Source organism: Orcinus orca, chromosome 9 (genome assembly GCF_937001465.1).
Source record: "Orcinus orca chromosome 9, mOrcOrc1.1, whole genome shotgun sequence".
NCBI lineage: Eukaryota > Metazoa > Chordata > Mammalia > Artiodactyla > Delphinidae > Orcinus > Orcinus orca.
The window spans coordinates 10,905,812-10,923,696 of NC_064567.1; the positions used below are offsets into that span (position 1 = coordinate 10,905,812).

A 17,885-nucleotide genomic window follows, 5' to 3' on the forward strand; every position below is an offset into this window, starting at 1 on the left:
ACTGAGTAGAGTACTCAGAAGGATATTGCCTCAGGAATAGGGAGACTTAGCACCAGAATGAAGGCTTCTCTGGTTCTAGGTAACACAACTTAGAAGTCAGTCTTTAAAGGATTAACGTGTTTCCAAGTAACAGAACACAGAGCAAGGCTCAACAATATATATATACACACACACATATCCATATATACATGCATACATACACACCTTGTTGTATATATAGGAGATATAGATATATCTATCTATATGCACATCACCTACATATACACAACAAGGTAAAATGTCTGACACTGAATAACAACATTTCAGGACATGCAAAGAAGCAGGAAAATATGACTCATAATTAGGACGAAAGCATCTTGATAGAAACAGACCCAAAAATAGTAGACAAGAACATTCAAACAGTGATGTAAATATATTCCATATATTCAAGAAGGTAAAGAAAAATATGTGCGTGATAAGTAAAGACATGGAGGATATAAATGAGACCCAAGTGAAATTACAGTACTATAAATGAAAAAAAATCAATGTCTTAGATGACAAATAAACTGAATGGAATTAACTACAGACACTGAAGAAGACTAGAAAACTTTAAGACACAGCAATAGAAACTCTCCTAAATGACACACAGAGAAGAAAAAGCCTGTTGAAAAAGAAAAGCAGCCTAATAAAGCATCAGTGAACCATAAGACAGTTTCAAAAGGCTAAGTATAATTTGAGTCCCCAAAGAAGGGAAGAGAAAAAAGGGGAGATGGAAAAAGTATTTGAATAATGGATGAAAAATCTCCCAATTTGATGGAAGCTATGAACACACAAATCCAAGGAGCTATATGAACCCCAAGCACAAAACACATTAAAATAACTACACTAAGGTACATGATAGTCAATCTGCTTAAAACCAGCGATCAAGAGAAAAATCTTAAAATCAACTAAAGATACAGGTGCAGAGAAACAAAGTTAAGAATGATAGCAGGCTTCTCTTCAGGAACAATGAAGGACAAAAGATAGTGGACCCACATCTTTAAAGCACCAAAAGGAAGAAAAACTGTCAGCCTAAAAGTCTATATATCCAGCTTTCAAAAATAAAAGGAAAATAATGACTACTCAGACATATAAATGCTGAAAACTCTATTACCAGATTTTTACCGCAAGAAATGTAAAAGGAATTCCTTTAACATGGAAAATGATACCAGAAGGAAATCTCTTATTTCCAAAGGAATGAATGCTTACTAATGGTGAATATGTAAGTAAATATAAAATACTATTTTTTTATTTTAAATATTTTTTCAAGAAATAACTGTTGAAAGCAAAAATAATAACAATGTATCATGGGTTTTATAACATGTAGAAGGGTACAAAGAATGGGAAGGAAAACCGAAATAAACTGTTGTAAGATTCTTATATTTTTGTGAAATGGTATGATGTCACTTGAAGGTAAATTGTGATACATTAGACATGTATCCCAAAAGTCCTAAAGCAATCACTAAAAAAGTCAATAAACGTTATAAATCAATGTTATTGTTCATAAGCCAACAAATGAGATAAAACTGAATCATAAAAATACCCGATTACTCAAAAATAAGGCATAAAAAGAGGAAAAGAGGAACCAAGAACATAGGTGATGAATAGAAAACAGTGGCAAGAGGACAGATTGAAACCCAACCATATCAATAATCATGATATATTATGTGTGAGTGGTCTGAACACTTAAACAATTTAAGGCAGAGACTCATATTGGATTAAAAAATCCAAGATCCACCTATATGCTGTCTACAAGAAACCCGCTCTAAATATAAGGTTGTTTGTGCTCATCTCTGAAGACTGCACCAGCCCTAAAAAGCTGCAGCTCTGCAAAGTCACGCTTTTCCTCTGAAAAGTCATGGCCTCTGGTGAATATGGACTTTACCAAAGAGGCATGCCAAGTTTCACTGTGTTCTTTACAGCAAGCACTAAAATGCCACATTTTATCCCTGGCTTCTGGCTTCCTCGGTTCTCAAAACGGTCAACACTGGGACTTCCCTGGTGGCGCAGTGGTTAAGAATCCGCCTGCTAATGCAGGGGACACGGGTTCGAGCCCTGGTCTGGGAAGATCCCACATGCCGCGGAGCAACTAAGCCCGTGAGCCACAACTACTGAGCCTGTGCTCTAGAGCCCACGAGCCACAACTACTGAAGCCTGTGCGCCTAGAGCCCGTGCTCTGCACCAAGAGAAGCCACCGCAGTGAGAAGCCCGCACACAGCAACAAAGACACAGCACAGCCAAAAAATAATAAATACATTTAAACAAACAAACAAACAAAACAAAAAGAGGGTGTGATACTATATTACCCCTTTATTAAAAAAAAAAAAACGGTCAACACTTTCAGGAAGCATTCCAACTTAACGGCCTTATCAAATCCTGTTAGACATCAGGTTATGAATTACCAGAAACCGTAATTTGTGCCATGAATCTGATAATCCTTTTCTTCCCCCTTCCAACTAAAACATCCATATTTTTATTCATTCATTCATCAGCCAAATAGTTAACATGTATAAGGCAGCCACTTTGCCAGATCTGTAGACACAGGTATATATTGGTGAAACAAACCACTGTAGTTTCAGTACCCATGGAGCTTAACATATAGTAGAGGAGACAGTCTGTAAATGAAAATATAAGTACATGTTGTGTTAAGAGTAGTAATAAAAACAAAGAGAAAATATTAGGAGGCGGGTGTTAAGTAGAAAATGTGGCCAGAGGACTCCTCCTTGAGAAATAACACTTAAACCAAGAGCTGGGTAGGAGCTAGCCATAAGAACCACCGAGAGAGAGAGGTTCCGGGCACAGGAATAGCATATGTAAAGACCCTGAGGCAGAAGAACGGAATATGTTTAAGATGCTTGAAGGACAAGAACAGTCACCTGAGATGAAGCAGAAATGGTGGAACCAGATAATGCAGGGCTACGGTAAGATGTTTTCATTTTCCTCTAAGTACAATGGACAGTCATTAAAGCATGTTAATAGCAGGGTGACACACATGACAATTTCCATTTTAAAACTGTCTCCCTAGCCAGCCTGTGGAGAACCGATTATAATGGGACAGGAGTGGAAACAGGGCGAGAAGTTTAGGAAGCGGTCACTAAAGAACAGGCAGGAGAGGAGAGGGGCTTGGGCCAGAGTGGTGATGACCGAGGGAAGTTAAAGGATTGGAGATGTGTTTCGGAGGTTGAACTGGCTGGAATATTCTGGCACCTTATATGTAAGCTGTGAGGGAGAGTGCAGAGTCAAGGGTGATTCCACCTGGGTGGCTGAAACAAAAAGAGGGAGGCCTGGGGGTGTTACAAGTTTTGGGGTGGGAATCAGAAGTTCAGTTTGAGAATGAGGTTAAGTTTAAACACTCTAAAAGCCATCAGTGCTTGCCCTTGCTCATGAGCCCAAACCATCTGGGCATTGGGGAAGCATCTCTGAGAGTTCAGATCAGAAATTATATCTCCCAACTAAAGAACATGGATCTAATATTGCCTGGTGCATCTCTAATTCCAAATATGGCTTTCCCCACCTCTGTTGCTTTTTTTCCTCCCTCTCCTTGGGACTGCTCTGAATGACAGCCTGACTGAATTCAGGTGGCCCAGGCAAGGCCCACACTTCCTTGGGTCAATTTAATAACGCACACAGCACCCCAGTTATAAGATAGAGACAATCAAAAGCCTTTTGCAGGGCTTCCCTGGTGGCGCAGTGGTTGAGAGTCTGCCTGCCGATGCAGGGGACGCAGGTTCGTGCCCCGGTCTGGGAGGATCCCACGTGCTGCGGAGCGGCTGGGCCCGTGAGCCATGGTCGCTGAGCCTGTGCCCCGCAGCGGGAGAGGCCACTGCAGTGAGAGGTCCGCGTACCGCAAAAAAAAAATACAAAAAAAAATCTTTTGCAAGCTGAAGGCTGGGTCTAGCAGCCCATACGGTTGCTCCTTTGTCTTTCCAGCAAGCTGCATGACAGGTTTTACCAGCCTAATTATTTCTTGGTTAATCAATCTGTCTATCATTCCATCTCTCTGCCCCATTTAAACGCATGGCTTATATTTCACCATCCCCTCCTGCATGCAGAGGAAGCTGCTGCTAGCTTCTTCCCTGTACTACTGATCTTGCCCTTGACTGATATCAGGAGAAAGGAGACATTTCGAGACAAGGGCAGCCCATCTTCAATTCCAAAGAGCTGGAACTGTCACTCTAATGTGGGTGGACTTTAAAGTTTGGTGCCCCAAAGCACAGAGGAGCCTGCCGACCAGGACACAGCCCCACCTTTCACACTATTCACTGGACCTGGAGGGGATGGTACCTGGGTCACAGGGTACCAGACGCACAGGCTCAAAGGCTTCAAAGCCCACGAGGACATGAGTCCATGGCCTAAAAGCACCAATAGAACGGTCAGGACCACACCCTGGCCAGAAAGCAGAGCTCTCTTCCTGCACCATGAGGGCTCCTGGCAGAGCACTTTCTCCTGGGAGCCACGACCCTACACCTGAACACCAGAAAAGTCAGTCAAGCCACTGGCAGAGGTGTAGACCTGAGCCAGCAAAGGAGGAAAAACACCTTGTTCTGGGGATCTTCTAACTCTCACTAGACCTGCCCGGTTGGCCCGTCTAGCTTAGGCCCCTCCTTGATGAAGCACTTTCATTGTACACTTGCCAGCCTGGCTGCCTATTTCTGTACAATGAACAACTTTGTGGCTCCTCATGGGTTTGGGACTATAAAAAACCATAGGTCAGATCAGTCACCAAGAGATTTTTTTTTAAAGTCTGTAAGAGGAAAAAAAAAAGAATTAGAAGCTTTATTTCAAGTTTGCTTTTTAATTTAAAAAAAATGTAGACCTTCAAATTAAAAGTTTTTGCCAACAGGTGGAGAATAATTAAATTACAGTATGGTCACGCAATAAGTTCCTAAGATGGAAAAAAAATAAAGGACTCTGCTTTTCACAGTACGTTTTGCAGGGAGGAATGCTCAAAATTATATATATATATAATTAATTACAATCATGTAGAACATATATGAAACACGGTAATGGCAGAAATACTGTAAGGAAGGGTACCAAACTGTCTACAACTGATACTGTTTGATGGAAAATTGTACTGTTTTCTTTTCTAATCATTTCTACTATTTACCAATATTTTCCTGATAAATTTGCATTCCTATTAAGAGAGACAGAGTTATTTTACTTTTAAAACAAATTAGACATAAATTCTTCTGCTTGCCTGTCAACAGCCCGCTTAAAGAAATAGATATAATTTAAATCTAAATGTTTTAAAATCACGGTCAACAAAAGGTTAAGAGTGCTACGCTACATGAAATCTTATTTCTGTCAATTACACTTAACTGAATCCAGGAAAACTAAACTTGTGGTCAAAACACTGGGATTAATATATATATATATATATATATATATATATATACACGTCTATGTATATATGTACGTGTATGTATGTACACATGTATTTTTTACTTTTAATTTTGAGATAATTGTAGTTTCACGTGAAGTGTTAAGAAATCATACAGAGAGATCTCGTATCTGCCTCCCCCAGTGGAAACATCTTGTATCACACCAGGAAACTGATATTGGCACAATCCCCAGACCTTATTCAGATTTCACCAGTTTCACACACACTCATTTGTGTGTGTACACGTATATACACTTGACCCTTGAACAACGCAGAGGTCGGGGCGCCAGCCCTCTGCACAGTCGAAAATCCATGTATAACTCACAGTTGGCCTCTGTATCCGTGGCTCTTCCCTACCTGAGATTTCACCTCTGCGGATTCAACCAACTACGGATCATGCGGTTCTATGGTATTTACTATTTTTAAACATCTGCACATATGTGGACCTGTGCGGTTCAAACCCGTGTTGTTCAAGGGTCAACTCTGTTTAGTCCTATGCAGTTTTATCTTACGTGTAGACTCATGCGATCACCCCCACGGTCAAGGCTCAGAACGGCTCCATCACTGTTGCTCCCTCGTACAGCCATAGCCACCTACTCCCCACGCTGCCCTCTAATTCCCGGCAATGGTGATCAACTTCTGGTCAATGAACAATCATTGATCCCCATGTGCAAACCACCATGCCAAGCCCTGGAGGATCTTTTTTTTTTTTTTTTTTTTACTTTTTAAAACTACTTTGTTGAGTTCTGACTGACATTTGAAACATCATACGTATGGGATGTATACAACTCTATGTGTTTGGGGATAAATACATGACCATGAAACCATCACTATCATCAAGGCCGTTAACATTTCCATCACCTCCCAAAGTTCCCTCGCACCCCTTTATCATTATTATTGTGTGTGGGATAAGAACAATTAATATAAGATCTACCCTGTAGCCAATTTTATATATACAATAATACATACTGTTAGCTCCAGGCACCATGCTGTACATTAGATCTCCAGAACTTATCCTGTATAACTGAAACTTTGTACCTTTTTTTCACACACACACACACACACACACACACACAATGTATTTTATTTTTACAAGAGATAAATAGACTGACACCAAGCACTGTAAATGGATGACCACAACAAAAGCAACGATTGCAATTACCACACACGAAACACACTCACACTATGTCATAATATTGACATTCAGTTCCCTGGAGGATCTTGATGCAAATATAAATGACATAAACAGGAAAGCCTAGTGGTTAGGAGTATGGCCGGGAACCAGACCAACCGGGTTCAGATCTTGGGTGTGCCACCTAGCAGCTGTGTGATCTGTGGCAAAGCACTTAAGCTCCCTGTGTCACAGCTCCTTCTTCGATAAAATGGGGCTAACCATAGAACCTTAGAGGGCTGTCGTGAGCATTCAATGACTTGATATCTGTAAAGCAAGTAGAAAGCGCCTGGCATGAACAGATGTATGTTAACACACGTAAGAGCTCACCATCCGGTGGAGAACATACAGAGCTCTCATCAGGTCAGCCTGTGTTAGGTGATGTAATATCAAGGTAAGCACGGCACAGTGGGAGGATACAGGAAGGAGCAGTTCCTCCTGGCGGTGGAAAGCTAAGATAGGCTTCACAGGAAAGAGATTATTTGGGTTGGGCTTTCAAGTATGAGTAAGACTTTAACAGAAATAAAAGGGAAGGGACGATGTTCCAGGCCTATAAAACGATGTGCTCTGTGGTCCCGAGGCATGAGAAGGCGGGGGCCATTCTGAGAGAGGCCCACAAGATTGGAACGAGAGGACACCATGAGGAGACTAGACGAGGGTCTGTGAGTGGGGTGAGAGGAGAAGGGAAGGACAGCAGCCACAGATGCAGAATGAGGGAAGGCCGGGGCTGGGTTTGGAGCGGGTCTTGAATGCCAGGCTATAGTTAGCATTACAGCTTTGCAATCCTGGAGAAGGCCAGAACAGAGCAGAAAGAAGACAGTCTGTCTCCAGAACATGGGTACATCAGGAGGGGATTAGAATGCAAGGGAAAGTACTTTGTAAATTACAAAACACACAAGCAATAGTGATTTATTAGGAGGACGGCCTGATTAAAAACTAGCAGCAGCCACGTTGCTTAGACACAGTCACTATTCTTGTTAGATGCATAAAAACTTGGGAGTCTGGGGCACAGGGATTACAAGTGCTCAGGCTCACTCATGCCAGAACCTGTTTTCTCCCCGCCAGGGCAGTTTCTGCTCTAGCCAGGTGTTCTCAATGCCCGTCACCTCCAACCAGCCTTTCCCGGGGTTTCCAAAGGAAGCAGCTCTGCAGAGACTTCGGCAACTCCCAGTGTCTCCCCCGTCACTGGCACCCTCAGCTCTGTCATGGTGAGCCCACGGCGTTTATCTGATCATCCGGCCAAGGACCTCCTTCGGGCTCAGGACGTCCTGGTCCCCGAACCTGTGATGAGCTCCGGTTTCCCTTTGCCCTCCCCTGCCTTGGATGGAGCTTCGCCTCCTGGTTGTTTCCTGCGGCCTTTACCTCCCGTGTTTGCTGGGACTGTGATCTCCCGACCCAGGGCCCGTTCAGATTTCTGCCTTTTCACAACTGTATTCTTGCCTCTGGTCCCAGGATTTCCAACGACCTGTTGCTGCCTACTCCCAGGAGTGGCATGTAGGACAAGAATGCATTACCCTGTGTCTCTGCTTTGAAACATTTTCTCAGTCAACCACCTTCTACTGGTTATTTTTCTCATTATAGAGAGGGAGGGAGGAAGGACAAAGAATCTATTTCACTTGCTTAAACTCATTGTACGGTTGGTTAACTCTACATAGAATGTGAAAAACAAAAGATTAATTATACCCTTTAGTAGCATCAGACCTGTTCCTCTTTGTTGTCATTCTATCCATGAGAAGAAAAAGATGTTGGAATAACTGGCGCTTGCTAAGAGGGTGGAAGTGGTGGTTTATAGTTTGGCTCTGAAAACTAAGGAGAACCTCCTCCCCTCCACGCACTGCCCCCCCAAAATAATCCTTCCCTCTAAACAAGGTTGGTCTATGAACATGCCTTAAGATCACGAAGATGCCATGGACCAAGTCATAGAAATAAATATTTCCAAGTACCCCTAAAACAGTATCTTTTTGTCCTCCCAATAAAGAGCAGTCCCTCTTCCCTATCTGAAAGATAGCACTCTCCACAGCATATATCATAAGTACAATCCCTTTTCAACCAAACACGTCAAGACGCTATCCCAAGCCTTCTTAGACCAAATTCACTTGCAGCCGCTAAATCAAATTTTCATGTAAATAAAGAAAACGATATCATTTGTAAAAAAAAAAACACACACACACAAAACGACAAGGCAAGAATATCAAGACTGAGGAAGGGAGGAAAGAAAGAGAGAAACAAAGAGGAGGAAAGCTTCGATTTCTCTCATGTCAGAGCCCAGGCCCAACAAATTCAATTATTTATGTGTTTAGAAAATGCCAACATCTTCAATTCCTCAAGTCTCAGAGCAAACCCTTTTATACAGTCAGACTCTGTATCTTTCAAAGTTTTATGTAAGGGTGGTGTCCAGCCTATGGGTGATTTGAGCCTTTGCCTTTCTGACCTTCACCCAGGCAGAGGGCAAAGAGACGGCGAGAGGAAATACAACGTAAGTGATGGCAGGGAAGGATGATTTATTCTTAATTTAATGAGATAGGATAACCTATTAAGAAATTAATTGTGACCCGCTTTCACTGCGGCAGACACCTCAGTAAAGGACAACAGGTCATCTCCTTCCCCGACAAAGCCCCCACCATCCACTTGCCCTATCTCCATCCCCGGGGATGGTTTTAGTTGACTTTGTTTCTGCACAAACCCGTGTCCCCTGCATCGGCAGGCAGACTCCCAACCACTGCGCCACCAGGGAAGCCCAGCAAGCCACATTTTAAACAAATTCCCTAGGAAATTCTGACCCAGGGTGTCAACACTCCTTGAAAAACACTAGGTCAAAAGAGACATTAAAACTGGAATACTTGGGTGTGGGAAGCAGGCGAGCTGAGGCTTCAGAGGAAAGAACCAGACCTCAGAAGCCTCCTCTCCTGGTTAGGGAGGTTGGTTTTTGTCACACAGGCAGGCAAGGGCCACTTCAGGGTTTAAGCAGGGCTGTGACATGGTAAGAATGCCTCTCCCTTAAACTTCAGCTCAAAGCTCATGTGTCACCCTCTCCAAGAAGGCCTTTCCTGCCCCACCCCCAATCCGAGTCCAGCAGAGCTTCCTGCTCCTCTATGCATCCTTCTAACTCACCACCGACCTCCTCGTATGGACACTGTCCATTTACTTGCGTCACTGTTCTAACCCCCTCTCTGCCAGTAAGCTTGTGCAGGCAGGAAGTGACCTGCGCACAGTGCCCAGCACATGGTAGGTGTCCTGTAAATGTTTAAGCAAGCAGACGATTGCATTCCATTTACCGCCACGTCACCACCAAATGATGATGTTCCACAAAGAAAGCGACTTCACTGCCCCCATTCCTTGCTCACATGGCCTGGAATGCTTCCTTTCTAGCTGAAACTGGGCCCTATTTTTAAACCCCTCATTTATTAGAGGATATTAGTCTTATGGGAGTCAGAATGAAACACCAGATGCCTGGAATTTTGGTCATGTTGTCACGGAGTTAACTCGTTTACAATTTTTGTATTTCAGAAAGAACTCGTAATATCTTCAAAGTTCATGTGTGTAGGCCAAGCCCCTGAAAGGCATTTAAGGCACAGGGAAACTTACCAATAGGTGATTACAGCAGGAAAGCACGTGGCGTCCAGAGTCTTTTAAAGCCTAAAAGCAAAACACCTGATTTCTATTCTGACCACCCCACCCCCCACCCCCAAACAGCACCAAGCACCTGTTTCAATCTGGCCAGCGCCTCCCACTCAAGGGCAGATGGAAGGAAGAGGCCATGAGGATTTTAAATCCTGAAATTATGTTATAAAGCAGACAAGAAACATTCCAGGAACTGGGAGTCGTAAAGATCACACCTGTGAGATCTCCCTTATGCGACGCTCCTTCATTCTCGGCCAGAAAAACTGATATCAAGTGGGTGGAAACATGAGACAAAACTTTGACGAGCTAGTGCTTTCTCCCGGCTTACCTGCGGCCTCCCGTGCGCGTACAATTGCGTCCCATTCAAGAGGTGTCCACTTCACCCTGCAGCCTGGGTTCTTCCAGCTCGCTTTCATCCTCGAGGACAGCTCCGTGCTCTACGGACCTTCCAATCAGCCTGGGATCTTGGGGGCTCATTAATCCTGAGGCTTGGGGAAACCTCATTGATGCAGCTGGGAGACAGGGAACCCTTGTTAAGGGTTTGGAGCTCCCTTGATAAGTGGCTCCCCAAGTCGCCTTCCACAGGAAGGACTCTGTCTCCAAGGCCAAAGGCGCCACCAAGTCCGGCCCAGGGAGCCGGCCTCCCTCCCCCAGCCGAACGCCCTGGCCCTCTAAGGCGAGCCTCCCGACCGCGACCCAGTAGGCGGGCTCTCGCCCACGCCCCGCGTGCAACCTCCACCCACCGGGGAGGGGCCGCAGCGGAGCCGCACCTGCCCCCGCTTGGGCCTCGGCGGGGGCGGGAAGCGGCGTGGCCCCCGGGCCTCGGCAGCCCGCAGCTGCCCCAGGCACCGCCCTCCCGAGTGGGCCTCGCAGGCGGCGGGGTGAGGGCGCGGGCCCCCCACGCTCGCAGCTCCGCACACCTGCCCGAGCGCGAGGCTTCATTAGGCGGCGCGCAAAAGCAGTCCGACGGCCGCGTGCTGGAGTCCAGGCAATGGAGCTCAGCTCGGAGCGCGGCCCGGAGCCGCGAGGTGAGTGCGCGGGGGCCTGAGGGGCTGGGGCCCAGCGGCAGGCCGAGGGTAGGGGTTGGAGGGGAGTTGAGAGGGGCTGGACGGGGCGGGGGCCAGGGAGCCCACCACGCCGCGCCCCCATCCTTGGCGTTCGGATCTCTGAGGTTGAAGGGAAGAAAAGCAGGGCCGTGATTCTTCTGCTCTAGGTTCCCACACCCATCACCTTTCTTACCGGGGCCTATCACCCGGATATGTCGCATTTATTGAGCACCTACTGTGTACCGGGTTTGCTAGGCTACGAGCGCCCCTAAAATGCTGTAAAACCGGTGTGTCCCTCCTTCCCCATTTCACCATCCAGCCTCCCCGCTTCATGCCACCATAAAGGCCTGCAAACCCCCTTCACCAGCTTGTACCCTAGGAAACAATCTGACAAAGCAAGCGCCTTAGCCCATGACCTACAGCTTTCTTACACATTGTTAGAAAGTCATTCCTTAAGACAGCCTATCTCATGCAACTTTCATTAAAAAAAAAAAAAACAGCAGTCTCGATCGATTCCTCTCTCTCTTCCCAGAGTCCACGCCAACATGTGTCCCCTAGAAACCCCTGAATAGATGCCTGTCCCTCAAACTCACATTCCAGGTCTCGGGGAGAAAACAGGGAACTCACAGAGAGTAAGTTCCCCGCAAATTAGGACTGCACGCCTACTGTCTAGGTACGCGAGCTCAGGCTCCTCGTGGCTGCATCCATTTGCTTTTGCGTTTCCAAGCTGTGGGATAATCTAAGTTGACCCTCACAGTAGCAGAGTTAGGAAGGTACGCCTGGAATGATTACCCCATTTGATAAGTGGACAGATTAAAGCTTCAGATCGAACAGAACACCCGTCGCAGACCAGGAAGCAGCACGCCCTCCTGGTCCAGGCTGTTCCTTCTCCCGAGCTAAGGTCAGCGGGTGCTGGCTCTCCACAGGTCAGGAGGGCGGAGACAAGCCCCCGGCTGCCAGGCTAGAGGAGGAGGAACCCCTGCAGAGTTCAGCCCCCCACACTCGGGAAGCCCCAAGTGAGGACGTGCCCCTCTCCTGTGCTGCTCCCGGGGAGAAGCAGCCATCAAAGGCCCCTGGAGAAGTAGCTGGGGCCGGTGCTGGGAGAGCCTGCCAGCGCCAGGGCTCAGGGGCTCTCCGCAAAGACAGAGCCCTGGGCCCGCCTAGACCCCAGCCTCAGGGGGAAGGGCATCCTCTCCCGGTGCGAGAGGGGAAGCTGGGGAAGAGGCCCTACTCTCCAGTCCCCGGTAAGCAGAAAAAGCCTAACGCTGTGGGTCTGGACTCCACGGCATCTCCCAGTGTCGCTAACCCAGCCCGGGCCACGTACAACCCAGTGCCTTGTGGGTCAGGCCGGGGCTCCTGCCATCTGGCCAACCTCCTCAGCACGTTGGCCCAGAACAGCCAAAACACAGACCAGAAGAAGTCCCCGGATGTGACCTGCCAAGGCCGGAAAAAGACGCGGACTCTATACCGCTCGGGTAAGTCCCTGAAGGCGAGCGGAAACCTAGGGGACCTGGCCTCATCTCTGGGAAAGCTGGGCTCAACAGAGCATGCAGCAGCCCCAGGAGAGAGGAGTGTGGTTGGTTTGTACATCACCTTGGCCGGGTCCTCCCTTGACCTGTGCAGGCCATGACCTCTGACCTCAGAGGGAAAGGTTGGGTTTTCTCATCAGAATATGAAATTGGGCCCAGGGTAGAAGGGGCAGGAAAGTAAACACCACACAGTTCCCTGCCACAAAGCCTGAGAGACAGGAGGCCCCAGCCCAATGGGGAGCTTAGTCGCAGGGCTGTGGGGAGGCCCTCGGGTTGGGGACAGCGGTCCCCTCTGGAGGTATCTGTTTTTCTCCTCTGCTTCCGCATCACTGGTGTTCATGCTCAAGCCAGTGTTTTCTTCTTCCAGACCAGCTGGAGGAGCTAGAAAAGCTCTTCCAAGAAGACCACTATCCGGACAGCGATAAGCGCCGGGAGATTGCCCAGACGGTGGGAGTCACCCCCCAGCGCATCATGGTAAGGGTACTTGCCCTCAGTCTCGGGGTGGAGGAGAACCCACGCGCCGGCACTCTGGGAGAGCCAAACAAGTACTCAGCAGCTCCCGGACAGGGGCTGGGGTGAGGCCTCAGATGGGGCTGTGTTCTTGCCTGTTTCCACGCTGCCACAGCCTTAGAATATGGGAAGAGCACAGTGCCTCAGAGGCCATCTCGATGAACCTTTCCCTGCCAGCCTGAGCGCTGCAGTGACCTCCTACAGTCACGGAGACATCATGGGACAGCGGGACCGAGCCTCAGGCTCTACCCTGTTTCTCAAGCTCCTCGGGTGTCTCTCCCCTACAGGTGTGGTTCCAGAACCGCCGGGCAAAGTGGCGAAAAGTGGAGAAAATGACCGGGAAGGAGAGTACGGACGCTGCTGCTGGCCCTGCCCTCAGCCCCACCAGCAACCAGTGCAGGCAAGCCTTTCTCCTCTTCCGGGCCCATCCCCGTGGGCAGGAATTGGGGGCTAAGCTGGGATCCTGGGCTCTAGGGGGAGAAGGGACTGGAAGGCTGGGCGTAGGGAGTTGTTGGCTAATAGAGGGATTTTGACTGCATGAGGTTGGGAAGTTGCCCAGTGCCTTGTAGGAGGCGCAGTTTGGAAATCTGGGTCCCTTTCCCTACACTGAAGCCCCAGTCTGAATCCAGGGACTGCCCGAGCTACAGTCTTCGCTCGTCTCCCTCTAGCTCTGCAGCCGGACCGCCACCTGCTGTGCCCGTGGACCGGGAGCCTGGGACCTTCGCTCAGGAGTCCCCGCTGGATCCCCTTCCAGGTGAGCTGACCACCTTCCAAGGGTTGTCTGGGAAATACAGCGGCGCGGAAGACAGCAGAGTCAAAGGGCTGTTTCTTGAAAGACCTGGGAGTGGCCGGAGCTCCCCACGGTTTCGTTCAGGGGGACCCGGGCTTTGTGCACTTGGACCACTCTTACAACCCCCCTTTGACCTCTGTTCCTAGAGCCCCCCATGCTGCTGACATCTGACCAGACTCTGGCCCCGACCCAACAGAGTGAGGGTGCCCAGAGGGTGGACGTGACCCCACCACTCTTCAGCCCTCCACCTGTCCGAAGAGCCAACCTTCCTTTCCCCCTCGGCGCCGTGCACACCTCCCAGCTGATGTCTTTGCTGCTGGATACCCCAGGCAACGAGAGCAGCCGCAAGGATGGCCCTTGTGGGTCGTGGGGGACAAGGTACGCCACCTAATGGCGGTGGTACTTGACTTGAGATACGGGAGGAGGAAAGATAGATGGAGCTTGGGAGGGGGGAGGGTGACTGAGAGAAGCAAGGAGTAGTAAATGTGGTGAGGATTAAAAGGGTAAGTGGATTGGGGTGCGAAGGATCTAGGACATCACAGCAGTAGCGCAGTAACGAGGATGAGAAGCTAGAGCAGGAGAAAGAACAGGAGGTGGCAGGTCTGGGGTCGTGGGGATGGGGGAGGGGAGCCTCGCTGCGCGGTAGGAATGGGGCCGCCCCCCGAGCCGCACAAAATACTCCTCTGGGGGCTTCCCTGGTGGCGCAGTGGTTGGGAGTCCGCCTGCTGATGCAGGGGACACGGGTTCCTGCCCCGGTCCGGGAGGATCCCACATGTCGCGGAGCGGCTGGGCCCATGAGCCATGGCCGCTGAGCCTGCGCGTCTGGAGCCTGTGCTCCGCAATGGGAGAGGCCACGGCAGTGAGAGGCCCGCGTACCGCAAAAAAAAAAAAAAAAAAAATACTCCTCTGTCTCTCTCAGCGTCACGCCACCCCCCGCCTGCTCGTACTTGGAGGAGCTGGAACCCCAGGAATATCAACCCAGCAGCCAGCCAGGACCGTTCCAGTTCTCCCAGGCTCCACAGAGCCAGCTTTTCCAACACCCCCAGCCCCAGTTTCCATACCTGCACCCCTTCCCCTTCCACATGCCCAGCTCCCTGACCCCTCCACTGCTGGAAGACTCCCTGTCTGCATTGTCCTATGGCCCCAGCGGGGGCACATCCCAGGGCTACTTCCCGGGCCCTCCATCAGGGCAGATCCTGCTGCAGCCACCCGCTGGGAACATGGGTGAGTCGGGGCTGGAACAGAAAGGGGCCATAGGTGACAGAGGACGGTGAGAAGGGAGAGAGCCTCGTGAGCTGGAGGGAAGGCGTGGGGTGAGTGAATCACTGTTACTTACAGAAAGCCCGCTTGTCCTTATGGAGCTCTCCTTCCTCCAGTTTCTCGGAGGTTTCAGAGCAGAGTAAGACTCAGCAAGAGAGCTTTGGAGTGAGGAAACGCAAAGTTTAAAGTCCAGCTCAGCTCTGGGCTCTCCTGAGGTTCCTGGATTCTGAAACGGGGATAATATTCCCGTATCTTAGAGGGCTTGCTGAAGATTAGGAACCACAGGTGTGGAATACTTGGCACGGGATAGGTGGGAGCTGATGTGAGTATCCGATGGGCCACCTGGACCCTGAAATCCTGGAAGTGACCATCTTAGGAGGACTCAGTTCCAGCAGAAGGGGAAGAAAGATGCTGGTTCCCAGTCTCCTGCCTGCGCGAGAGGGCACTCACTCGGCCTGACCCACGGTCCACTTTGTGTCACTGTTACCCAGACGTAGGACCTCGAGACAGGAGCCTGCCTGCTGCTGAGGGGAGACTCGCTCCAGGGTCCTAACCCGTGTTTCTGTGGAGCAGGGAGGGGACTCTGTCACAGAACACGTTGAACGTGGTTGGTACCCATCATCCTACTTACTCTTTGTTTTGCTCTTTGATCCCACAGGTACAGTCCCCTGGAATGACCCCTGCTTGCCAGACCTGCCCTTCCCCAGTTCCTTCTGTCCACCAGCTCTGGGGGGCCCCCCGGGAGGGGACGGCTACTTCCTGGATCTGTTTGCAGCCCCTTGTGCTCAGGCTTCGAGCAGGCAGTCTTCTCCAGGCCTCACCCGGCTTCCTGAAGGGACCAGGCCCGGTGCGGAGCCCCTACTCAGCAAGGCCCAAGAGGAGCTGCCCACCGCCGCTGTGGAGCTGCCCTCAGCCCCCGAGGAGGGCCGAGAGGAAGACCAGACCGGCCATGGCCCCTAGTGCTGGGGCCGTGGAGTGAAGAGGCCCCCCCTGCTGGGGAGGGTTGGGACGCCCCAGAGTAGACGGCGGGTGAAGTGTTAGGAAAGACTGGAGTCTATGGATGGGGGTGGAAGTAGGGCATTTCCCCCTTTGTGGACTCATCTTTCCGGACACTGATTTGGGAAGGAAGAGGCCTGGCCCTGCCCTTTTCCCCACACCTCTGGATGGTGGCCCTGAAGAAAGGGTGGCCTGTGTCACCTCCGAAGTTTGTATCCGTTTGTTTTCTTGCCTCGCTACGCAGATGAGCCACAGTGTCCACTGTAAGCAGTAAACTCGTCTACCCTTGGGTTTCTCTCTGTAATGACGCGTCTCCCCGCTCACGCCAGTGAAGAGCGCTGTGCCCGTCACTGCTTTCCACTCAGCTGACCAGCTGTGTCCCGGGCGGCCCGCGTGAGGTCCCCCCCATGGGGCAGGATCCCGTGGAGGCTGGCATCCTCCCGTCTCCTGCTGGGGGAGGAATTGGGCCTCTTGGACGGCGTCTTTGCTCCTGCCATGAAACCACGTTCTAGCCCCAAACCCAGAACTGAGCCTGAGCACACCTGCGCCCCGGCCCTTCTCTGGAATTAGGGCCCTGCAGGGATAGGATTACCGAGAGAAGCCCCAGGCTATTTAGGTTAAGCCTCTAGAATTGTGAACCATGACTGATATTTCCAGTGGTCTTTTTTTCCTGGAGTGGGGGGGGCGGGGGAGGGAATGAGGGGCCATGGCTGGTCTGGTCTTCCTCTCGGACCACCTCACCGTGCATTTGACGAGTGTACATCGGGTGCCATCCTGGACCTCCAATCCTACGATCATTGGAAAATACACACTTTTTTTTTTAAAACATGTATTACAAGCAATTATTAACTTAAATCCATCGTACTAGTTCTAGCGTCATGGCTCATGAGAACTGAAAAGGAAAAGTATTTAGAAATGGAGAGGAAGTGTCTTAGCTACACAAACGCCTGTCCGGGTATCTGTGTAGGGTTTTAAAGACCAGCAGTATTTAGTAGCTTTGCACTAGTGTTCTACAGACACACACGGATCCTAGTAGCCTTAATTTAGGGATTGCAACATGTACGCTGAAATAGTGTCTTATATTGTGATGTAGCTAGGTCTTTTAAGATATACGTCTCTTTTTTGTTTTCACATTTTGTCTCATGACGCCCATGAAATGAGCAGCCTAAAAACAGACGTAAGGGGAAAAGATTCTTCTATGTAAGGGGTAAAAACAAGTGTTCAGTTCCGTGCTGTTCCTCCTCTCTTGCCATCAGTCACCACGGCGTACTGCTGCTTTCAAAGCCCTACAAGGAGGCTGGATATTTTCTCCAGATCTTAACTGATTTAGGTTCCTGCCACTCCGATAAGTAACGCCTGGTATGGATAGCAAAACAGTAGATATCTAAAGCCAAGAATTTAAGGGTGAAGGGCTTTAAGATCTGTGCTTATATGCAACAATTAGATTTAAAGTGTTAGGCAATCTAATAGTATACTGAAAACAAAATAAGTTCATTGAGAATGAATGATAGACCAAGCAAACAGAAAATGGTGAAAACTTCTTAGAAGCGTAGACTCCTAAGCT

General features: G+C 49.2%; 2 protein-coding genes and 1 long non-coding RNA gene across 4 annotated transcripts; 2 read left to right on the forward strand and 1 right to left on the reverse strand.

Annotated features, from left to right (window-relative positions):
• Positions 1-7,051: 7,051 nt before the first annotated feature.
• Positions 7,052-8,267, forward strand: LOC125965373 (uncharacterized). 2 transcript variants are annotated; one of them, XR_007479155.1, is made up of 2 exons: positions 7,052-7,231; positions 7,635-8,267. It is a non-coding gene; the product is annotated as an uncharacterized LOC125965373 (long non-coding RNA). The 2 variants fall into 2 exon arrangements; XR_007479156.1 differs by having other exon boundaries at positions 7,052-7,227.
• A 23-nt stretch (positions 8,268-8,290) lies between these two features.
• LOC125965370 (translation initiation factor IF-2-like) lies at positions 8,291-11,728 on the reverse strand. Its single transcript, XM_049714729.1, has 2 exons — positions 10,519-11,728; positions 8,291-10,205 (listed from the first exon to the last, which is right to left on the reverse strand). Exon 1 carries the CDS (start codon positions 11,455-11,457, stop codon positions 10,603-10,605), a length of 855 nt encoding a protein of 284 aa, XP_049570686.1. The 5' UTR covers positions 11,458-11,728; the 3' UTR covers positions 8,291-10,205; positions 10,519-10,602.
• NOBOX (NOBOX oogenesis homeobox) lies at positions 11,510-17,469 on the forward strand. The gene is made up of 8 exons (XM_049714998.1): positions 11,510-11,514; positions 12,062-12,711; positions 13,133-13,239; positions 13,563-13,742; positions 13,798-14,029; positions 14,212-14,443; positions 14,985-15,289; positions 15,984-17,469. Exons 1-8 carry the CDS (start codon positions 11,510-11,512, stop codon positions 16,283-16,285), a joined length of 2,013 nt encoding a protein of 670 aa, XP_049570955.1. The 3' UTR covers positions 16,286-17,469.
• Positions 17,470-17,885: the final 416 nt, after the last annotated feature.